Here is a 24,708-nt window from a genome sequence, read left to right as displayed (position 1 = left end):
GAGTTTTGAGTGACCCCAATCCAGTAAAATCTTCCTCGTTTCCATCATATTTATGCTCAGGATAAGGAAGATAGTCATTAGACCAGCAGCCTCCGCCCCCGAGCAAAACTTTGTTACTACTGAATGAGACTTAAATTAGAGTAACTCGTGTCCAAATCCAATTAAAATGGCAGAATTAGGGCCACAAAGCACATGAACACTATATGCTTCAATCCGCACCATGACTGGGCTTTCTACATGTAAACACTTTGTGGGGGATTAGCTACATGGAGCAGAAGACAGTCTGGCATCAACTGAATGCATTCACGTATTGTGGCTAGGGCCCTTTCCGCACCAGTAGGAATTCTGCCGGTGGAGGAGTGGGGGCCATTCGCACAGGAGCGTGCGAGCGGCCCCCGGTGAGGTCGGAGGACAGGGGTCAGAGGACAGCAGGTTGGAGGACAGCGAGGAAGGGTCTTAGCAGTCCAGTAGAGCGACGAAGGCGACGAGGTGAGTGGGAGAGGGACGGGGAAAACAGCGTGTTCCCGGCGGTGCCGTTCGCACGGCGCCGCCGGGAATGCGCTGTTTTCCAAAAACCTCCCTCCATGAGGGAGGTTTTTGGAGGCGGCCTGACGCCGCCCTGGGGGTGGTGGAGGGGAGCCAGGTCGGCGCTGCTGCGTTTTAGCAGAATGGGAAGGCAAGCGGGAAAAGGCTCATAAGAGGTAGCAACACTTAAGTGCAGATAACTTAAAGAAGGGGTGGATGAAGCACAGGAGTCAGTAGTAGACTCACAGTGAAATCCTAAGCAGAGTTACACCCTTTGGAGTTGAATGACTTCCATTCAATTCGAAGGATGTAACTGGAAAGGCTAATCTGTCACTCTTTCAAATTCCCATTACTATAAGGTGACCAGATGGTCACCTTTGTAAACCGGGATGGGCGGGTAGGCGGGTGGCAGCCTTCCAAAAATCGGGACTCTTGAAAAAACCCGTGGGACGCAGGACAAATTGTTTTAAGGCGGGACTGTCCCGCCAAAAGCGGGACGTCTGGTCAGCCTACGTTACTAACAATGTGCTTCTGAGTGCCCAAGAAAAAATGCTCCTGCTCCAAGAAGTTTGCAGCCCAATAATGAAGAAGAAAGAAAAGCCACGGTGGGCAGGGAGCTCACACAAGAGAACAGGAAGTGCCAAAGGAGGCAAGTTAAATTACCAGCCTTCAAGTAGGGCCTGGATATCTGTTGGAATTGCAATTGATCTCCAGATGGCAGACACCAGTTCCCTTGTAGAAATGGCAACTTTGCCATGTGGGTTCTTGTGGCCTTACAAAAATGAAGCCCTTCCCCACCCCTAGTTCCAACCTCATATCTCCAGGAATTTTTCAGCTCTGGGTTAACAAGTGGAGAATGGAAGGTTGACTTGCAGAGGCCGGCAACCTCAAAGCAGTGAAGGAAGCCAAGTGGCTTACAAAACAGGCTGGAAAACAGACCAGGGAGAAACATGGGATAGTAAGGAAGGTGAATTTGATGTGTGAAGAAAGTGTGGTGTGTTTGGGAGAACGTGACAAAGGAAGCTATATTCTGCTAGCAAGAAGCAACAGAGGGCCTCTCCCCACTTACCTTAAGCCCCGCGCTACTCTCCTCAAGTAGTGCGGGGTCCCCTGGCACTCCCCACGACAGGGGCAGCGACAACGCAGCCGCCCCGACGCTGCCACTGTTGCGCCCCCTCAGCGCACATCATTTCTGGCGCTCTTGTAAACACAGCCTTTGGATGAGTCGTGGGGACGCCTGGGCACGCGCCAGAAATGACGCGTGCTGAGAGCAGCGCGCGACATGGGGGGGGGTCGTGGTGAGCAGGGAAACGCCCAGAAGTAACTGGCAATGTCACCCTAAGCAGAGTTATGTCTCCAGTGGGCTTAGAAAGCTGTAGATTGTGCTTTGGATGGTAGTATTGGGGCTGAGGACCAAGGCATGACCAAGTTCCCTAGAGAAGATTCCCGTACCTTTTAAGAGAATACATTTTTGAGGCATGCTTGGCTACTCCCTTCAGCACAGTGACTCAGCAAAGCTAAGGGTCGGCGACGGCTAGATCTGAATTACCCAACCAGTCCCCTGATTGCAGAATTCTCGTACCAATGGATGCCATCTTCTGGGCTGCGTCCCTGGTGCAGCCGTGAGCCGGGCTTTGTAGCAAGCGTTATGATTAAACACTGGAAACTCTTCCATATATCCATCTGCTTAGAACACTTGGAACAAATCACACCCACAGAAGTTGAGACACAATGAAAACCCAGAATGAAAAGAACCAATCATCATTATTCTTGGTAAGTGGGAATGATGTGTTAGTGGGTTTTACGTCAAAGGGGGGCCATTTGTCCTTGTAAAATTATATTATCTCGTTACAATGTTGATTTGGGACAATTAGACTGAAGGCGTGCAAAAAAATAAAATAAATATTCTGAAGAAGGCCGGGGAATGAGGAAAAAACACCTGTTATGTACAATGCTGATCTGTCGTCAGCCACTACTTCAAGAGTCTCAGGATTAACTTAACTCCGTCTTAAGTGCTCGCGTTTTGTTGCTGCTGATTTCTGAAGCTTTCGAATTGGTACGATGTTTTCCTTTTGTTGTTGTTGTTTGTCTATGTCCCTTTTCTTTTTCTTTTCTTTTTTCCCCCTTTTTACACAAAACAAACCGGCCCAATCTCTATTCCAAACTCTTGGTCTGCACTTCCAACGTCCACTGGGGCAATATCAATGATGGGTAGGCGTGCCACGTTCTGCGTTTTGTACTCAAAAACTGTTTGGCCCACGTTTCCGTTGGGTTTCTGGGGGAGGGGGAGAGAAACAAGAGAGAGACAAGAATTCAAGGTTACTCATCAAATTCTCTACATACCATGACAATTCACTTGTTTCCTATACAGCATCATATTTCCTTTGCCTTAGGAGCCAAGAAAATTCAACTTAAAGCTGTATTTGATGAGGACATTTCATGTATTTAATGACTAATATTTTGGGATCAGACTGTTTTAAGATTATCGCTTATAAATTGGTTTTATATGGCAGATTGTAATGGCCTTTGGCCACAATCAATAAACTTTGTCATATCAAATCCATGAACCAAGAAGGATACCAGGGTTTAACCCTGCCCTGTATATCCTGCCTTATGAAATATTGGATTTCATATAGTTTCTTATGCTATGTGCTGCAAAATGCCAGTTTCCTTGTTTGTATGGGTGGATAGCAGAGTGTCCAAGCTGAAAGCAGGCCCCAGGCAAAAGATATCCAATGGGAGAACTTCAGTAACACCGATGCAGCTAAACATCCTCCTTCAATGTTATCAACACATTCACCTCAATCAAGGCTTATGACTTTATCTGTTGTCTCCTTTCATACGTCTTATACGTCAAGTCGGTGACTGAATATTGTATCCATTCATGAAAGTGGTGATTGTGTTTACACCTGGAAGAAAATAATTCATGAACTCAAAGACAATTATTCAGTCACCGACTTGAAGTAGAAGACATATGAAAGGAGACATTGAAGGAGGATGTTTAGATGCATCGGTGTTCCTGAAGTTCTCCCATCGGAGATATCTGTAATGAAAGTAAAGATTTGTTAATGGCAATTGCATTTTATGTATGGTTATACACTGTAAATTACATTTGTAATATATATACAAGCCACTGTGCAGCACACGTGAGTCACGTGATTTTTTGGTCCGGATTTGGCATCACAGATAAGAACCCCAGGCCCCCTTAACACTAATTGCAACAGCAAGCTTGTGGTTCCTGCTCCCTACTCTGCCATAAATCTAGAACAAGCAGATCTTTTTTAATAACACATTTTTTTGTGCTTCAAAATCTTTTGCAAAATTCAAAGCACAACCAGAGACAACATTTCGCCAAATTATAAAGGACTTGTTCCATAAAAACTCCCGGTTTTTATGGATCCCAAATATTGACCCTGAAATCCTTAAAAACAATTTTTCAGCACTAGGTCACTAAGCATCGAAATAAAATTAAATATGTAGAGTCATTCTTGATTTAACAAGTCTCACTTTTCTGTATTGCTTCTTGCTTTAACAGTCCTTAACCTTCGATGCAGCTAGTCATCGATTTATTTTGTGTTCTGTTTGGTCTAAAAACTCTCTCGAGGGTTTCCAATTGCCGATAAATTTAATTAAGTTCTTTTCTTTGAGTAGCAGAGTTAATTTGGCCATCTCTCCCCACTTTAATAACTTCACCCACAATTGTAGGAATACCAAGAGTTTTCCATTTCTGCGCTTATAGTGTGCTTGCTTCTGTCATATATAAAAACAAAGTTCCATGTTTTCTTTCCAGAGATCTAGAGATGGAAATATTCTCTATACATTCAGATCTGCAAAGGCAACAGTGAAAAACACTTACATTGCAACTGTCGTGAAGGACTGTGTATCTAAAGCGGCTGTTTCCTTCTGCTTTGATCTCAAGGTCATTAGCCCCTTTCAGAACGACGGCCTTCTTCAGATTCTTGGCTTGATCATCCATGTAGCCTACACTGTTCTTGCAATGGTAGGTGATATTCTGAGAGGCTTCTTTGGACAATAGACGCAGGAATGTCATTTGGGTGACTGCAGTGTTGGGTGACTGACTATCACCATAGACAAACTGCAATAGTAGAAAGAAGTATTAATTTACAAGTCTTGGTTGCTGTGCTCTTTCTCCACAGGTGAGATGGATGAGCTACAGGCAGGACGTTTTCAGTCCAGCAGCCATTATGGGGCAGGAGGAGCCTGAATAGGTAGCTAGGCCAGTGGCTATACCCCTAGGCCCCTAGGCCAGCTATACTCCTAGGCCAATTGGCCTTGCTGGCAGGGGCTGATGGGAATTGTAGTCCATAACATCTGGAGTGCCAAAGGTTCGCCACCACTGTCCTAGGCTCAAGCCTTTATTACATCTAGGATTACATTGTATTAAATCCCCTCAGGGTTCTCTGCAATTCCTTGAAATTGTTCTAAAATGGCATTTTCCTCACACTAACCTCTCGTTATCTTTGAATCACCAATGGTCCGCATTCATGAGAACGGGTGACATGTGTTTACACTGAAGTACTGGTAGCTCTTGCCCCCACAGGTCTCTTATTCTGACACTTTTATATCAATACTAGATGCATTTATGAGGTAAGTTTTAATTTCCCTATTACTAAACACCTCACTGAGCAAAACACATTTTATTTAATGAAAAGAAAAGGAATGTGACAAAGTAAGCAATTATATATGGAATATTTCAGCTTAAATGGGCAAAAAGGATTCTCAACTGTGACCCAGTAGTTACAACCTTTCCTCCCAAGGGATTAAATACTGGCTAAAGGACAGTAAATAAACACTGAGCTGTCGTCGAAGGCTTTCACGGCCGGAATCACTTGGGTGCTGTGTGGTTTCCGGGCTGTATGGCCGTGTTCTAGCAGCATTCTCTCCTGACGTTTCGCCTGCATCTGTGGCTGGCATCCTCTGGATCCATCTGGATCCATCTTCAGATCCTCTGAAGATGCCAGCCACAGATGCAGGCGAAGCATCGGGAGAGCTACTGCTAGAACTACGACCCTTAACCGAGCTCCCTGGCATCCCGTCCCGCCCACTCACGGTGTCACCGTCGAAGCGCCTGCTGGAAACGTCGCCGAGCGGCTGACCGGGGGCGGTGTTTTTACCGCCCCCAGGCCGTCGTTAATGGGCCGTGCGGAAACGGCCTGAGCTATTGGTGGTGTAGGGGGTTAACAGCAGTGGTGGCGTAGGAGGTTAACAGCTCGTGTATCTAATCTGGAGGAACCGGGTTTGATTCCCAGCTCTGCCGCCTGAGCTGTGGAGGCTTATCTGGGGAATTCAGATTAGCCCAGGGGTAGGGAACCTGCGGCTCTCCAGATGTTCAGGAACTACAATTCCCATCAGCCCCTTTCAGCATGGCCAATTGGCCATGCTGAAAGGGGCTGATGGGAATTGTAGTTCCTGAACATCTGGAGAGCCGCAGGTTCCCTACCCCTGGATTAGCCTGTACACTCCCACACATGCCAGCTGGGTGACCTTGGGCTAGTCACAGCTTCTCGGAGCTCTCTCAGCCCCACCTACCTCACAGGGTGTTTGTTGTGAGCGGGGGAGGGCAAGGAGATTGTAAGCCCCTTCAGGAGAGAAAGAGGGGATTTAAATCCAAACTCTTCTTCTTCTTCTTCTTCCTTTCAGCCAGAAAGTTCGTTTCAGTTTAGCAGATTTACAAGTTCTGGTTACCAAAAACAGGTTCCCTCAAAAGTGTAGGTTTCCTTCTCCCAGCCTCAGAAAATTTCCAGGTATGTGTGGTGCTTCTGCCTTTTGCATATGTATCACCTAATAACAATCTTTCTCCCCTATGCCTACCCAAATAGTACTAAAAGGCAAATAAAATGCTGACTAAATTGACACTGGTTTCCGGATTGTCTGCGAGAAGCAGTTTTTTCTTTCCTCTACCTATTTAAACTGGAGTTTCATTGGCTGATGATCACAATTGGTTCAGAGCCCCCACCCCAGGGAGAGATAGTTCTTCTAGGGATGCTTGCCCCACATCCTGCTTGCGATGTACTCACCACACAAGTCCCTTAGTCACCAGGCCAAAATGTTTCTGGTTACTCAGTCTTTTAATTAAGGGCGTTTATCTTTATTATATGGTCTCTTTCTGGTCTAAGGTCCATTTTACAGATACTGTTAGTGTTTTCGATGGCTGTTTTTAATGGCTTTGTTTTAACTGTGTGGTTTTAATCAGAGGCGGGATCCAGCAGGTTCTCACAGGTTCCCGAGAGTCGGTTACTAATCATTTGTGCGTGCCGAGAGGGGGTTACTCATTGGTGATTTTGCCACGTGATTTTTGCCTTAGTTACGCCCCTCCTCTCAGCAGTAGCGCGCAGAACTTGAAGCAGTCTAGCAGGAGGTGCACCGGCGTGCGTGGCAGCCTGCGCCTGCGTGCATTCGTTTCCCGCCCAAGGACCGGCGCAGTGGTTGCGTCCTTACCACAGCCCCGCCCACAGAATGCCTGGTCACGCCCCCATCATGCCCCACCCAGACCCATTGGCGCTATGCCACAGTTTGAATCCCACCACCATGGGAACCTGTTACTAAAATTTTTGGATCCCACGACTAGTTTTAATGGCTTGTTTGTTCTTATATTGATAAGTTAGGATGTTTTTATCATTTTATTTTATTGTTTTCACTTGACCAGACTTCAGGAGAGGTGGTATCTAAATCTCCTAAGAAGATTTAGATAAAGAAGATTTTGGATTTATACCATGCCTTTCTGTCCTGTAAAGAGACAAACTCCTTCCCTTCCTCTCCCCACAACAGACACCTTGTGAGGTTAGAGGGGCTCAGAAAGTTCTGCAAGAACTGGACTAGCCCAAGGTCACCCAGCAGGCTTCATGTGGTAGAGTGGGAAACAAATCCAGTTCACCACATAAGAGTCCCCCGCTTGTGTGGAGGAGCGGGGAATCAAGCTCAGCTTTCCAGATTAGAATCCACCGCTCTTAACCACTAAACCATGTTGGCTCTCAAAGGCAAATAAAATGTTGGCTAAATTGACTCCACAATGTCTGAGGGAAGAAAATGAATAAATGTTTAAAACAACAAAGCCCAACTGCAGCATAGAAATGAAAATCTACAGTTTGTGTATTGGGGTGTTGTATGGTTTCCGGGCTGTGTGGCCGTGTTCTAGTAGCATCGTCTCCTGAAGTTTCGCCTGCATTTGTGGCTGGCATCTTCAGAGGTTCATATTATACAGTGTGTATTAATTGACATCTGCACAATTTCTGCTTTAAAAATCAGTGATCCACACATTACACAACATTACCTACATTCCATACGTTAACAACTAAATGGACAGTCAAGTTTGAGCAGACCATATTTATAACGTTCCTTTCACAAATAGAATTTATTATGAAATGAAGAAACTTTCTAAAGAAAATCTTGACATGAAATGATGAAGTTACCTGTGAACCCCTGTTCATGTCCAATCCATACCATATAGGCTTTAGTTCATTTGACCTACTGGTCCACCATGTTTTGCGTGGAATACTAGCTGGGTTTGCAGAAATACATGTCTCGCCGGTTTCCATATTGCAGAATACTTTGATGGCATCTTCCACACAACCTTGGTTAGGGTCAACCCAATACTCTCCTGCAAAGAAAAAGTAGGAAATTTGAGAGGAAGGAGACAATCCAGTCTATATCAGTCTAGACTGAGATCTAGGTTAGATTCAGCGAGAAGCCGAAAGAGTGGGAGAAAGTGCTGTGAATTAGAGATTGGAGAAGACTGAGGAGGAACAAGATCACTCAAGGAAAGCTAAACATACAGTGATCTTCTTTGTTTTCCTGCAAAGGGAGAAAAGGTCATCTGGATATTGACAAGCTGGAATGGGTCCAGAGGAGGGCAACCAAAATGGTAAAAGGTCTGGAATCCATGCCCTACGAGGAGAGACTTAGGGAGCAAGGTTTGTTTAGTTTGGGGAAGGTTAAGAGGTGACATGATAGCCATGTTTAGATATTTGAAGGGATTTCATGTTGGTGAGGGAGAAAGCTTCTTTTCTGCTGCTCCAGAGACTAGGACCAGCCAGAATTATTAAGGTTCAAGGTGAAGGAAAAAAAAGAGATTCCACCTAAACATCAGGGAAAAACTTCCTGACAGCAAGGGCTGTTCAACAGTGGAGATGCACTACCTTGGAGTGTGGTGGAGTCTCCTTTTTTGCTTGAAGGTTTTACTAAAAGAGGCTGGATGGCCAGCTGTCAAGGAGTGCTTTGACTGTGTGTTCACGTACGGGGGGGGTTGGGCCCGTGATGGCCCTTGGGGTGCGCTTCCAACTCTAAGGCCCGCTTTCCGGGTTGCAAGACGTGGGCCAATAACAGCACCCTAGGGGGCCGGCAAAACACCCGCCCCACAGGGAGCTGACTACATGAAATTTTAGCATACGCCATGGACAGGGGACAGCAGCCGCTACCGCCGCCTCCAATGACGCAGAAGTCGCCATTTTCACACCTAGCTCCCCGAGTGAGGTTCTTGGAAAACAGCATTTTCCAGCCGCTGCCATGTGAATGGCAGCAGCTGGAAAAGCCATCCCCTTCTGGAAGCGACTTACCTTCCCTCGACCTTCGGCACATCGCGCCCAGGCCACGGGGACACGCGCCGAAGATCACAGGAAGGTGGAGCAAAGAAGAGGGGCTGACGGGCGCAGCAACCTGGCGAAGTTTTGCTACCTCTTACTGGTACCGTTAGTGGCGTAACGGTCCCAGGGAGTATGTGATAATGTTGGTTGTTGCATACACGCCGCTTTTTTAAGTGTGGCCGTGGTGGTGGAAATGGCCTATGATTCCTATGATCCTTAAAGTGTTTTCCAAGAAATTCTCGAACGGATTCTCTGATCTGACAGTGAGTGCGAAAATTTGCAAAGGCGGAGAAATGTGTTGCTCTGGCATAGATACAAAACCTACCAGAAGGGGAACTAAAGTGTTTATGAGCTTTTAAACATTGCACATGCTGCATTATATGGTGCTATCATGGGAATCCCATTGCTGTGGAAAAGGCAAAGTGTGCCATCAACCACAGCTGACTCGCGGTAGCAACCTCCCTCGTGGGGTTTCAAGGCAAGAGATAGAGCAGAGGTGGTTTGCCATTGCTCGCTGCCCCAGCAAAGCAGCCAACAAGATCTGATGGCATTAAACTAGTTTGGGCTATCAGACACCCCGCATGGTGTAGTGGCTAGAGTATAAGACTAGAATTTGGGAAATGCAAATTCATATCCCTGATCTGCCATGGAAGCTGGTGTGGGTCATACACACACTCTCAGCCTAGCCTACCTCACAGGGTTGTTATGAGAATAAAATGGAGGGGAGGAGAATCATGGAATACCTTGGGTCTCCCACTCATGGGAGAAAGGTGGAGTATTATATAAATGAAATAAACAGAACAAAATGAATACAATAAATTGGTGAGCTGCTACATCTGTGCTTAAGCTTTTGTATTTGTTTACACTCTACTTTTTTCCTGTGCGGGGACACCAAATGGTTTCTTATTCCCTATTCAACAACTCCCCCCCCCCACCCCCCACTGTGTGAGGTAGATTAACCTGAGACATTTTGACAAGACCAAGGAAAACTGTCCAAATTTCCATGGCAGAACATGATTATGAACCCCACTGCCCCAAATCCCAGATTTCCAATCCAACCTCCTAGCCATTCCTTCTCATAGATGTCTATTCAGACTGAGCAATGACTGATTTTTTTTAACCAACCCAGTGTGATGTAGTGGTTAGGAGCAGGTGGACTCTAATCTGTAAATAAATCATCCCATTGAGGTGCCTAACTGCAACTTCAACTGGACTCTAATCACGGATAACTGGGTTTGATTCTCCACTTCTTCACATGAGCCATGCGACTCTTATCTGATTAATTAGGATTTATTTTCCCCACTCCTAAACATGAAGCCTGCATGGGTGACCTTCCTTCAACTAGGAACTCCTCTCAGCCTCAACACCTACCTCGCATAAGGTGTCTGTTGTGTGGAGAGGAAAGGGAAAGAAGTTTGTAAATTGCTTTGAGACTCTCTACAGGAGAGAAAGATGGGGTGTAAATTCAAATTACTACTACTACTACTACTACTGCTACTACTACTACTACTACTACTACTACTACTACTACTACTACTACTACTACTACTACCCTCCTCCTCCCTCTTCCTCTTTCTTTCTGCTCATACATGACTGGGATGCTTTTAGGTGAGATACTCACATCTCTGCCAAAAAGCTAATTTCTTTCAATCTAAGTTTTCTCCATGGTTTTAGAGTCAGTGGTATAGGCCGAACCTATATGGCACTCCAGATGATTACCTTTAGACTACAGTTAATTTACATCAGCCTCTGCCAGCATGGCCAATTGGCCATTCTGGCAGGGGCTGATGGGAATTGTAGTCCATGAACATCTGGAGTGCCATAGGTTCGCCACCACGGGTTTAGGTTATTCAAAAGGGACCATGACAGAGCCCATTGGTTAAAATTACCATGTACAATCTCAGAGAAACTGTTACATCAATTCAATTTTAAACTGCGTCAGCAACTGTCTTAAGTAGACGCTATGCCCAAACTCCCAACGGCCTCCTGCCTTTGTCTTTGTGGAGTTTCAGAATCTGAGGACCTACCTCATTACGTGTTATACTGCTGCCTTTCTTTATAAAGAACCCAGATTCACAGTTCTTGCTGCCTTACTAACAAATTAATTTTTTCAGTGATTTGGAGAAGCTTTCTTTTCTTCTTTCTGATAACAATCCTGTTGTTTCTTAAAAAGTGCCACTTTCTGCCCTGGGAGCTAAGAAAATTGGAGCCAGACCTCTATCTAATTTGGGAAATACTTGCATTTGATTTTAAAATCTGTTTTTATAACTGATTTTATCTGTTTTGAAATTATATCTGATTTTATTGTGGGTCGCTGTGACCATTTGGTTGTAACAGTCTTTGGGCAAGACAGTAAACTGTACCTGTATCTGTTAAAAATACCCACCGCTCTTTTTTTTTTTTTGATGGATGGCACAGCCTCAGATCGTCACAAGTCCGTGCTGGGTGTTTCTTGGTCCCATCTGGACTACGCATTGTTTCGATTTGGCTACTAAGCGACTTCAGTGTGGCATGGACTCCTGGATCAGTTTTATTGTTATCATCGAGGGCAGCTTCATCTTCTGAGAATTCTGGCAGTGGGTCAACAAGGCCATCATCGTAATGTCCCAAAATGTCACCAAGGGCAGCTGTTAGGTGGCCAGGAGGTCCGGGGGGCCCCGGGGGCCCAGTTTCCCCTGGGGGACCCTAAAAGTCAAAATAATAAGAGAAAGACTGAACTCACGGTTGCACAAGTATATATTTGGAACAAAAGCACATGAAGAATGATATGCTCAAAACAATTATTACTATTCTATTATGACATCATTGCGTTACTACCAGTGGAAAGTGACATGTTTTGTGCTCTTTAATACAATAAATGTGTTTTCAGGATAGAGGAAAACTGCATTTTCATTTTGAATTATGGAAGATAGCTACTGAGTAACAACTGTACACTGAAAATGCTGGGGGAAAGAATTAGGACTAATAAAAAAGAAACATTTATTCACACAACACATGATTGGTGTTTGGAATATGTTGCCACAGGAGTGTGGTACATTGGCCACTAACCTAGATAGCTCTAAAAGGGGCTTGGACAGATTTATGGAGGAGAAGTCGATCGATGGCTACCAATCTTGATCCTCCTTGATCTGAGGTTGCAAATGCCTTAGCAGACCAGGTGCTCAGGAGGAGGAGCAGCAGCAGAAGGCCATTGCTTTCACATCCTGCAAGTGAGCCACTGCGAGTAGCAGAGTGCTGGACTAGATGGACTCTGTGTTGGAATTTTCAGCCTTGTTTGCATGCAGCAGCACAAGCAGCAGGGGATTCTGGGAAGCTGCATGAACATTCTAAAGGTGACAGTTAAAAAACCATTGGTAGTTCTGTTGTTCCCTGACCGACTGAGACAAAAGAGGTTTCTCTGTGTTCTGCTAACCAATGCTATGTAAAAGTGCTTTTGACTAAAGATACTGTACAGGCTTACTATCACAACCAAACTGTAACAAACAATGAGCCGTGAATGCAACGATATACATGTGATACCTTGTTGACATGCATATACTGTTTATTTTTCTCTCTCAGGCCCTTTCCTTCCTCGCGACGGGAGGCGATGGAAGGGCTTGATGGCGTTGCTGGCAAGGACGCTGACCGATGGAGCAGCCGCTGGACCGGCCGCGCGATGGATCGGTCTCCAGAAAGAACCAGGAAGACGGCGCTGCTGGGCACCGTCACCTGGTCGACTTACCTGCTCTCCGGCCCTCCGGCGATCGTCCGGGCTCTGGGGACAATACTCCTGCCCTGAGTGCCTGCTTCCGTTAATAGCAGAGAGCGGAAGTGTCCCCAGGCTCCCGCGACGCGCTGGCCAGAGGGGCCGGTAGAGTATTAAGTGAAGGAAGGGAAGTGGGGGAAGCGCCGAGGAGGGCTTCCAGCACAAGCGTTCAGGTGAAAAGTCGCTTCCCAGTGCACTCTGGAAATGCTGGCTTGGCGCCCGATCCGGGCATGAAGCGTGGTGGGCGAGCTCGCCTTACTCTGTGCGAATGGCGGCCCTGCCGGACAGCGTTTTGCCGTCCCAGGTCGGCCACATTCCGCCTGTCAGCGGAAAAGGGGCCTCCCAGTTAAAGTTCTCTCTCATGTTTATGAACTTCTCCGGAGATAAAGCGGCTGAGTCTTTTGAGAGATAACTATTATTACCTTTAACGTGCCACACAATCCACATTTCTGCTTGTTACTCTGCTTGACAGGATTATATATTGTAAATAAACATATCGCCCTTCACTCTGGTCTGATCCAGCTGGCTCTTTATTATGTTCTGATTGTAAAATAAAACAATTTTCCTGTGATACTTTTTCAGCATAATCTTATGCTTAAACCTCAGAGAACTTCGTAAGATTTACTTCTGAGTAACAAACATAGGGTAGAATTATTTTTTAACAAAGGGAAGAGCACCCCAGAAGGCACACAAGAGGGAAAGAAAGAAAAAGTACAACTGAAGAACTCCTAGATCCAAAATCCCAGGAGCTCTCTAAATCCTCGGCTCTCATAAGGGAGGCAGGAAAAGACTTCTATGGGAAGATGCTCTCCCAAGTGCTAACAATCACCAACTTCCTGCTTCCAGGGATTGCTCTGAGGAAGGAACCAGAAATTATCACCGTTATACCTCCTCCCCTTTGATCTGTACTAAATGTCTAAATATACAACTTTTTGGCCTCAGATACTTGAAATGACGTGTAACAAATTAATCCAAATGGAAACTACAGTTGAAAGGTTTAAAGCCATAGCAACAAAAGACTTTCATTACTACCTATTATTTCATCCAACCAAAAATGGAGAGTCTTCTTATCTTTTGAAAGCCTTGCAAAGAGTTTCCAGTCCCCTATCATTTCAGTGCATGAGAATATGAACAGTGATGTCTGATATCTAGCTTCCCTGTAGCTTCATTTTGATATTGTACAGAATACCGAAATTCCTCCAACCCCACAGAAAATTCCCATTGTTTACCTCAGGCCCGGCTTCTCCTACAGTTCCTCTTACACCGGGAGGTCCAACAGGCCCAAGTGGTCCAGAATTTCCTTCTTTACCTGAAGGTCCAATTGGACCTGGAGGGCTCCTGTATCATGAGAAAAAATGTCCCCATCAATAAATGCAAACTATTAAATGTTAACAACAGTTTTTCTATCCATGACTTTCCACAGAATGATACTCATTGAGCATTAGGCCAGTCATATATGACAGTGATCAGATCCATCTAGGGTTCCATCAAGGGAGTTCCATCCTGAGGGTTCCATCAGATCCACCCATCAAGTCAGAGTTGGAGAATTCCCAAAGATTTATGGATAGAGTCTGTCCTCCACAGCAGCCATTTTCTTCAGGGGAACTGGTCTCTGTCATCTCGAGATCAACTGTAATTTCAGGAGATCTCCAGCCCCTGAGAGATGGCAACCTCAGATCCAACTGGAGGAAGGACATCCACATCTGCCTTGAAAAGGTGGAACCCAATTAATTCAAAGATGGGTGGTTGAGCATTACTTGTGTAGCTAGCGGATGCACTTGTACCAACGCGTACGTTGGCTAAGAAGCACAAATCCATTTATATGGGGATCTCCCATGTGGTGATTTGGGGGTGAAGCATTCCTTTACAAAGCATCCTAGCAACTGGATGCATCATTTAGAAGACATTCCCTTATATTGCATACAAGAAATCAGTAAGTTGTGGATCTTGCCTCTTTAAGACTCATAAACGCATAAGCATAAGCATTTTATTGTCATTGTGCCTTTCATGAAATTTACAACAGCATTCCTCGATGCACACAATTTCAGAATCATACTCCCCATCCTCACTTTCCTTCCTCCACCCATCCCTACACAGCCCCAAAACACATCAACTCTTCTTCTTCTTCTTCTTCCTTTCAGCCAGAAAGTTCGTTTCAGTTTAGCAGATTTACAAGTTCTGGTTACCAAAAACAGGTTCCCTCAAAGGTGTAGGTTTCCTTCTCCCAGCCTCAGAAAATTTCCAGGTATGTGTGGTGCTTCTGCCTTTTGCATATGTATCACCTAATAACAATCTTTCTCCCCTATGCCTACCCAAATAGTACTAAAAGGCAAATAAAATGCTGACTAAATTGACACTGGTTTCCGGATTGTCTGCGAGAAGCAGTTTTTTCTTTCCTCTACCTATTTAAACTGGAGTTTCATTGGCTGATGATCACAATTGGTTCAGAGCCCCCACCCCAGGGAGAGATAGTTCTTCTAGGGATGCCTGCCCCACATCCTGCTTGCTATGGTGTAATTACCACACAAGTCCCTTAGTCACCAGGCCAAAAAATGTTTCTGGTTACTCAGTCTTTTAATTATGGGCTTTTATCTTGCCATATGGTCTCCTTTCTGGTCTACAATTCATTTTACAGATACTGTTAGTGTTTTCGATGGCTGTTTTTAATGGCTTTGTTTTAACTGTGTGGTTTTAATCAGAGGCGGGATCCAGCAGGTTCTCACAGGTTCCCGAGAGTCGGTTACTAATCATTTGTGCGTGCCGAGAGGGGGTTACTCATTTGTGATTTTGACACGTGATTTTTTCCTTAGTTAATGCTCTCCTCCTCGTAGCAGTAGCGCGCAGAACTTGAAGCAGTCTAGCAGGAGGTGCACCGGCGTGCGTGGCAGCCTGCGCCTGCGTGCATTCGTTTCCTCTCACTAAGGACCGGCGCAGCGGTTAAGCGTCCTTACCACAGCCCCGCCCACAGAATGCCTGGTCACGCCCCCCCATCATGCCCCCCACCCAGACCCACATTGGCTTATGCCGCCAGTTTGAATCCCACCACCATGGGAACCTGTTACTAAAATTTTTGGATCCCACGACTAGTTTTAATGGCTTGTTTGTTCTTATATTGATAAGTTAGGATGTTTTTATCTTATTTTATTGTTTTCACTTGACCAGACTTCAGGAGAGGTGGTATCTAAATCTCCTAAGAAGATTTAGATAAAGAAGATTTGGGATTTATACCATGCCTTTCTGTCCTGTAAAGAGACAAACTCCTTCCCTTCCTCTCCCCACAACAGACACCTTGTGAGGTTAGAGGGGCTCAGAAAGTTCTGAGAGAACTGGACTAGCCCAAGGTCACCCAGCAGGCTTCATGTGGTAGAGTGGGAAACAAATCCAGTTCACCACATAAGAGTCCCCCGCTTGTGTGGAGGAGCGGGGAATCAAGCTCAGCTTTCCAGATTAGAATCCACCGCTCTTAACCACTAAACCATGTTGGCTCTCAAAGGCAAATAAAATGTTGGCTAAATTGACTCCACAATGTCTGAGGGAAGAAAATGAATAAATGTTTAAAACAACAAAGCCCAACTGCAGCATAGAAATGAAAATCTACAGTTTGTGTATTGGGGTGTTGGGTGGTTCCCGGGCTGTGTGGCCGTGTTCTAGTAGCATCGTCTCCTGAAGTTTCGCCTGCATTTGTGGCTGGCATCTTCAGAGGTTCATATTATACAGTGTGTATTAATTGACATCTGCACAATTTCTGCTTTAAAAATCAGTGATCCACACATTACACAACATTACCTACATTCCATACGTTAACAACGAAATGGACAGTCAAGTTTGAGCAGACCATATTTATAACGTTCCTTTCACAAATAGAATTTATTATGAAATGAAGAAACTTTCTAAAGAAAATCTTGACATGAAATGATGAAGTTACCTGTGAACCCCTGTTCATGTCCAATCCATACCATATAGGCTTTAGTTCATTTGACCTACTGGTCCACCATGTTTTGCGTGGAATACTAGCTGGGTTTGCAGAAATACATGTCTCGCCGGTTTCCATATTGCAGAATACTTTGATGGCATCTTCCACACAACCTTGGTTAGGGTCAACCCAATACTCTCCTGCAAAGAAAAAGTAGGAAATTTGAGAGGAAGGAGACAATCCAGTCTATATCAGTCTAGACTGAGATCTAGGTTAGATTCAGCGAGAAGCCGAAAGAGTGGGAGAAAGTGCTGTGGTCGGGTGGAGAAAGGCAGGGAGGAACAAGATCACTCAAGGAAAGCTAAACATACAGTGATCTTCTTTGTTTTCCCTGCAAAGGGAGAGAAAAGGTCATCTGGATATTGACAAGCTGGAATGGGTCCAGAGGAGGGCAACCAAAATGGTAAAAGGTCTGGAATCCATGCCCTACGAGGAGAGACTTAGGGAGCAAGGTTTGTTTAGTTTGGGGAAGGTTAAGAGGTGACATGATAGCCATGTTTAGATATTTGAAGGGATTTCATGTTGGTGAGGGAGAAAGCTTCTTTTCTGCTGCTCCAGAGACTAGGACCAGGAGTAATGGGTTCAAGGTGAAGGAAAAGAGATTCCACCTAAACATCAGGAAAAACTTCCTGACAGCAAGGGCTGTTCAACAGTGGAATGCACTACCTTGGAGTGTGGTGGAGTCTCCTTTTTTGAAGGTTTTTAAAAAGAGGCTGGATGGCCAGCTGTCAGGAGTGCTTTGACTGTGTGTTCCTGCAATGCAGGGGGTTGGACGTGATGGCCCTTGGGGTCGTTTCCAACTCTAAGGCCCTTTCCGCACGGGCCAATAACAGCACCCTAGGGACGGCAAAAACACCGTCCCTAGGGAGCTGTTTGCATGGGGGGTGCAGCTGCATCGCAGCCGCGCCGCCCTCGCTTCCCTCCAGCGGCGCAAAGTCGCCATTTTCCCACCTAGCTCCCCGAGTGAGGTTTTTGGAAAACAGCAGTTTCCAGCCACTGCCATGTGAATGGCAGCAGCTGGAAGGCGCCATCCCCCCCTTTCCCGAACGACTTACCTTCCCTGCGACCTTCCGGCACATCGCCCAGGCCTGGGGACACGCCGGAAGATCACAGGGAAGGTATGTTGTTAGGGCGACGGCGCAGCACTGCGCCGTCTTCCCTGCCTTTACTGGTACCGTTCGTGCGAACGGTCCCAGGGATGTGTGTGTTGGTGTTGTATACACCGCCGCACCCCCCAGTGTGGCCGTGTGGAAATGGCCTATGATTCTATGATCCTTAAAGTGTTTTCAGAAATTGAACGGATTCTCTGATCTGACAGTGAGGCAAGTGCCAAAGGGAGAAATGTGTTGCTCTGGCATATATACAAATCCTACCAGAAGGGGAACTAAATTGTTTATGAGCTTTTAAACATTGCACATGCTGCGTATAGTGCTATCATGGGAAATCTCTGTGCTTGGAAAAGGCAAAGTGTGCCATCAAGCCACAGCTGACTCGTGGCAATCCCTCGTGGGGTTTTCAAGGCAAGAGATGAGCAGAGGTGGTTTGCCATTGCCTGCCCCAGCAAAGCAGCCAACAAGATCTGATGGCATTAAACTAGTTTGGGCTATCAGACAGCCAGCATGGTGTAGTGGTTAGAGTATCAGACTAGAATTTGGGAAATGCAAATTCATATCCCTGATCTGCCATGGAAGCTGGTGTGGGTCATACACACACTCTCAGCCTAGCCTACCTCACAGGGTTGTTATGAGAATAAAATGGAGGGGAGGAGAATCATGGAACCACCTTGGGTCTCCACTGCGGAGAAAGGTGGAGATATAAATGAAATAAACAAACAAATGAATAAATAAATTAGAGCTGCTACATCTGTGCTTAAGCTTTTGTATTTGTTTACACTCTACTTTTTTCCTGTGCGGGGACACCAAATGGTTTCTTATTCCCTATTCAACAACTCCCCCCCCCCACCCCCCACTGTGTGAGGTAGATTAACCTGAGACATTTTGACAAGACCAAGGAAAACTGTCCAAATTTCCATGGCAGAACATGATTATGAACCCCACTGCCCCAAATCCCAGATTTCCAATCCAACCTCCTAGCCATTCCTTCTCATAGATGTCTATTCAGACTGAGCAATGACTGATTTTTTTTAACCAACCCAGTGTGATGTAGTGGTTAGGAGCAGGTGGACTCTAATCTGTAAATAAATCATCCCATTGATTTTCTAACTGCAACTTCAACTGGACTCTAATCTGGATAACTGGGTTTGATTCTCCACTTCTTCACATGAGCGGCGGACTCTTATCTGATTAATTAGATTTGTTTCCCCACTCCTAAACATGAAGCCTGCTGGGTGACCTTCAACTAGAACTCTCTCAGCCTCACCTACCTCGCAAGGTGTCTGTTGTGTGGAGAGGAAGGGAAAGAAGTTTGTAAACTGCTTTGGAACTCCTTACAGGAGAGAAAGCTGGGGTATAAATCCAAACTACTACTACTACTACTACTACTACTACTACTACTACTACTACTACTACTACTACTACTACTACTACTACTACTACTACCCCTCCTCCCCCTTCCTCTTTCTTCTGCTCATACATGACTGGATGCTTAGGTGAGATACCACATCTGCCAAAAAGCTAATTTCTCAATCTAAGTTTTCTCCATGGTTTAGGTCAGTGGTGGCGAACCTATGGCACTCCAGATGTTCCTAGACTACAATTCCCATCAGCCTCTGCCAGCATGGCCAATTGGCCATTCTGGCAGGGGCTGATGGGAATTGTAGTCCATGAACATCTGGAGTGCCATAGGTTCGCCACCACGGGTTTAGGTTATTCAAAAGGGACCATGACAGAGCCCATTGCTGTAAACAAATTACCATGTACAATCTCAGAGAAACTGTTACATCAATTCAATTTTAAACTGCGTCAGCAACTGTCTTAAGTAGACGCTATGCCCAAACTCCCAACGGCCTCCTGCCTTTGTCTTTGTGGAGTTTCAGAATCTGAGGACCTACCTCATTACGTGTTATACTGCTGCCTTTCTTTATAAAGAACCCAGATTCACAGTTCTTGCTGCCTTACTAACAAATTAATTTTTTCAGTGATTTGGAGAAGCTTTCTTTTCTTCTTTCTGATAACAATCCTGTTGTTTCTTAAAAAGTGCCACTTTCTGCCCTGGGAGCTAAGAAAATTGGAGCCAGACCTCTATCTAATTTGGGAAATACTTGCATTTGATTTTAAAATCTGTTTTTATAACTGATTTTATCTGTTTTGAAATTATATCTGATTTTATTGTGGGTCGCTGTGACCATTTGGTTGTAACAGTCTTTGGGCAAGACAGTAAACTGTACCTGTATCTGTTAAAAATACCCACCGCTCTTTTTGGATGGATGGCACAGCCTCAGATCGTCACAAGTCCGTGCTGGGTGTTTCTTGGTCCCATCTGGACTACGCATTGTTTCGATTTGGCTACTAAGCGACTTCAGTGTGGCATGGACTCCTGGATCAGTTTTATTGTTATCATCGAGGGCAGCTTCATCTTCTGAGAATTCTGGCAGTGGGTCAACAAGGCCATCATCGTAATGTCCCAAAATGTCACCAAGGGCAGCTGTTAGGTGGCCAGGAGGTCCGGGGGGCCCCGGGGGCCCAGTTTCCCCTGGGGGACCCTAAAAGTCAAAATAATAAGAGAAAGACTGAACTCACGGTTGCACAAGTATATATTTGGAACAAAAGCACATGAAGAATGATATGCTCAAAACAATTATTACTATTCTATTATGACATCATTGCGTTACTACCAGTGGAAAGTGACATGTTTTGTGCTCTTTAATACAATAAATGTGTTTTCAGGATAGAGGAAAACTGCATTTTCATTTTGAATTATGGAAGATAGCTACTGAGTAACAACTGTACACTGAAAATGCTGGGGGAAAGAATTAGGACTAATAAAAAAGAAACATTTATTCACACAACACATGATTGGTGTTTGGAATATGTTGCCACAGGAGGTGGTGATGGCCACTAACCTAGATAGCTCTAAAAGGGGCTTGGACAGATTTATGGAGGAGAAGTCGATCGATGGCTACCAATCTTGATCCTCCTTGATCTGAGGTTGCAAATGCCTTAGCAGACCAGGTGCTCAGGAGGAGGAGCAGCAGCAGAAGGCCATTGCTTTCACATCCTGCAAGTGAGCCACTGCGAGTAGCAGAGTGCTGGACTAGATGGACTCTGTGTTGGAATTTTCAGCCTTGTTTGCATGCAGCAGCACAAGCAGCAGGGGATTCTGGGAAGCTGCATGCCGAACATTTTCCTAAAGGTGACAGTTAAAAACCATTGGTAGCGTTCTGTTGTTCCCTGACCTGACTGAGACAACAGACGTTTCTCTGTGTTCTGCTAACCAATGCTATGTAAAAGTGCTTTTGACTAAAGATACTGTACAGGCTTACTATCACAACCAAACTGTAACAAACAATGAGCTCGCGGAATGCAACGAGCATACATGCTGTGATAACCTTGTTGACATGCATATACTGTTTATTTTTCTCTCTCAGGCCCTTTCCAAGCGACGTGGAGGCGGAAGGAGTTTGGAGTCGGCGTTGCTGACGCTGACCTCGAGGCAGCCGCCGGACCGGGGTCCCGCATGGGATCGGTCTCCAGAAAGAAACCAGGAAGACGCGGCGGCGCTGCTGGGCGCACCGGGCCACAGCCTGGTCGAGCTCTATTTAGCCTGCTCTCCGGCCCTCCGGCGCAGATCGCTCGGCCTGGGGACATGCCTCCCCTGCCCTGAGTGCCTGCTTCCGTGTCGCAGAGCGGGGGGGGGGTGTCCCCAGGCCCCGGCGACGTGCCAGAGGGCCGGAGAGTAGGTAAGTGAAGGGAGGGAGTGGGGGGAAGCGCCGGAGGGGCTTCCAGCTGGCGTTTCCAGAAAAGTGCGCTTCCCAGTGCACTCTGGAAATGCTGGCTTGGCGCCGGTCGGGCAGCGTGAGCTGGAGGCTGCGAGCTGCGCCTTAATTTGTAATGTTAATCGGCGGCCCGCTGACTACCAGCGCTTTTGCTGCCCCCAGTGTCAGCCACATTCGGGCCCCAGCGGAAAGGGCCTCAGTTAAAGTTCTCTTCATGTTTATGAACTTCTGAGATAAAAACGGCTGGTCTTTTGAGAGATAACTATTATTCTTTAACGTGCCACACAATCCACATTTCTGCTTGTTACTCTGCTTGACAGGATTATATATTGTAAATAAACATATCGCCCTTCACTCTGGTCTGATCCAGCTGGCTCTTTATTATGTTCTGATTGTAAAATAAAACAATTTTCCTGTGATACTTTTTCAGCATAATCTTATGCTTAAACCTCAGAGAACTTCGTAAGATTTACTTCTGAGTAACAAACATAGGGTAGAATTATTTTTTAACAAAGGGAAGAGCACCCCAGAAGGCACACAAGAGGGAAAGAAAGAAAAAGTACAACTGAAGAACTCCTAGATCCAAAATCCCAGGAGCTCTCTAAATCCTCGGCTCTCATAAGGGGAGGCAGGAAAAAGACTTATGGGAAGATGCCTCCCCCCGAAGTGCTACCAACTTCCTGCTTCCAGGGATTGTCGGAAAAGGAACCAGAAAGTATCTGGGTATACCTCCTCCCCTTTGATCTGTACTAAATGTCTAAATATACAACTTTTTGGCCTCAGATACTTGAAATGACGTGTAACAAATTAATCCAAATGGAAACTACAGTTGAAAGGTTTAAAGCCATAGCAACAAAAGACTTTCATTACTACCTATTATTTCATCCAACCAAAAATGGAGAGTCTTCTTATCTTTTGAAAGCCTTGCAAAGAGTTTCCAGTCCCCTATCATTTCAGTGCATGAGAATATGAACAGTGATGTCTGATATCTAGCTTCCCTGTAGCTTCATTTTGATATTGTACAGAATACCGAAATTCCTCCAACCCCACAGAAAATTCCCATTGTTTACCTCAGGCCCGGCTTCTCCTACAGTTCCTCTTACACCGGGAGGTCCAACAGGCCCAAGTGGTCCAGAATTTCCTTCTTTACCTGAAGGTCCAATTGGACCTGGAGGGCCCTGTATCATGAGAAAATGTCCCCATCAATAAATGCAAACTATTAAATGTTAACAACAGTTTTTCTATCCATGACTTTCCACAGAATGATACTCATTGAGCATTAGGCCAGTCATATATGACAGTGATCAGATCCATCTAGGGTTCCATCAAGGGTTCCATCTAGGGTTCCATCAGATCCATCAAGTCAGAGTTGGAGAATTCCCAAAGATTTATGGATAGAGTCTGTCCTCCAAAGCAGCCATTTTCTTCAGGGGAACTGGTCTCTGTCATCTCGAGATCAACTGTAATTTCAGGAGATCTCCAGCCCCCCCAGGAGATGGCAACCTCAGATCCAACTGAGGAAGGACATCCACATCTGCCTTAAAGGTGGAACCCAATTAATTCAAAGATGGGTGGTTGAGCATTTTTGTGTAGCTATGGATGCACTTGTACCAACGTACATTGGCTAAGAAGCACAAATCCATTTATATGGGGATCTCCCATGGTGATTTGGGGGTGAGCATTCCTTACAAAGCATCCTAGCAACTGGATGCATCATTTAGAGGCATTCCCTTATATTGCATACAAGAAATCAGTAAGTTGTGGATCTGCCTTAAGATCATAAACATAAGCATAAGCATTTTATTGTCATTGTGCACGCACAACGAAATTTACAGCAGCATTCCTCGATGCACACAATTTCAGACTCATACCCCATCCTCACTTTCCCCTTCCTCCACCCATCCCTACACAGCCCCAAACACATCAACACGAAGCCACGGAGTTCAGCATAGCCACAGCTCTAGAGTAGAAGCTGTCTCTAAGCCTCTTTGTCCTAGTTTTGATAGACCTGTATCGTCTGCTGGATGGTAACAGTTCAAAAAGAAAGTGTGCTGGATAAGACGGGTCTCTCAGAATATTTTGGGCTTTCTTTACGCTTTGGGAATTATAGAGTTCTTCCAAGGAGGGGAGAGGGCAGCCGATAATCCTCTGTGCAGTAGTGATCACCCTTTGGAGCACCTTCCTATCTGCCACTGTGCAACTGGAGAACCATACACAGATACACAGATTCATATGACATTAGCATATTCTACTACAAGGCTGGGGGACTACTGTACAGGACATTTTAGTATCTTTTTGTATTCCCTATGCCAGTCACTCTGAAGACCTAGGTATAGTACAAAGTAATGGGACACAATTCCAAATGCATTTACTTCAGTTCAAGTCCTAACGAAGCAGACAGGATTGGACCCTCAGCTGAGATGACGCTGAATTAAAGCCATCAAACAAAGGAACTGCCCTGTGATGGTGACGCCATTTTAAAAACCTGCCCTCATAAAACAGGCCCCATTTTTCATATCAGTGATCAGCAATGCAGTCCAAATAAAACTTTTCTGGGAGCAAATCCTATTGGACATACGTGATTAGGATTCAGAATACATCTGTTTAGGATGGCTCTCCAAGATTGCACTCCTACGGGCAATTTTGGTGGGTAACTGTATTGATCTGCCAGATTCAAGCCCAGTAGCACCATGAAGAACAACAAGTTTTTCAAGGTAAAAGCTTTAGAGAATCAAAGCTCTTTATCAGATACCTTTTAGTTTTGACCCTTAAAAACTTATACCTGAAAATCTTGTCAGTCTGTACGATCCTACAAGAGTCAAATCGAGTGACCCTAAAGGCAGTTTCCTAGGAGTAAATCCCATTAAACAACATGGGATTTATTTCTAAAGTTCACCAGGATAGCCCAGATTAACTTAAATTTTTCCCCTCTGTCTATCTTCAAGGTCGTTTCATTAACATCCCACAAAGT

At 45.3% G+C, this 24,708-nt stretch overlaps 1 protein-coding gene across 1 annotated transcript in view; it reads right to left on the bottom strand.

Annotated features, from left to right (window-relative positions):
- Window positions 1-2,650: 2,650 nt before the first annotated feature.
- COL5A2 (collagen type V alpha 2 chain) overlaps window positions 2,651-24,708 on the bottom strand; it is a 140,779-nt gene continuing 118,721 nt past the window's right edge. The window contains exons 48-52 of the mRNA XM_048483707.1: window positions 22,808-22,915; window positions 20,213-20,504; window positions 16,796-16,983; window positions 4,382-4,621; window positions 2,651-2,800 (exon numbers count right to left, since the gene is read on the bottom strand). Coding sequence (XP_048339664.1) covers window positions 2,654-2,800; window positions 4,382-4,621; window positions 16,796-16,983; window positions 20,213-20,504; window positions 22,808-22,915 — 975 coding nt within the window. The 3' untranslated portion in view covers window positions 2,651-2,653. The remainder of the gene's footprint in view (window positions 2,801-4,381; window positions 4,622-16,795; window positions 16,984-20,212; window positions 20,505-22,807; window positions 22,916-24,708) is intronic.

Source organism: Sphaerodactylus townsendi, linkage group LG02 (genome assembly GCF_021028975.2).
Source record: "Sphaerodactylus townsendi isolate TG3544 linkage group LG02, MPM_Stown_v2.3, whole genome shotgun sequence".
NCBI lineage: Eukaryota > Metazoa > Chordata > Lepidosauria > Squamata > Sphaerodactylidae > Sphaerodactylus > Sphaerodactylus townsendi.
This window is presented reverse-complemented; position numbering and strand designations above follow the sequence as displayed.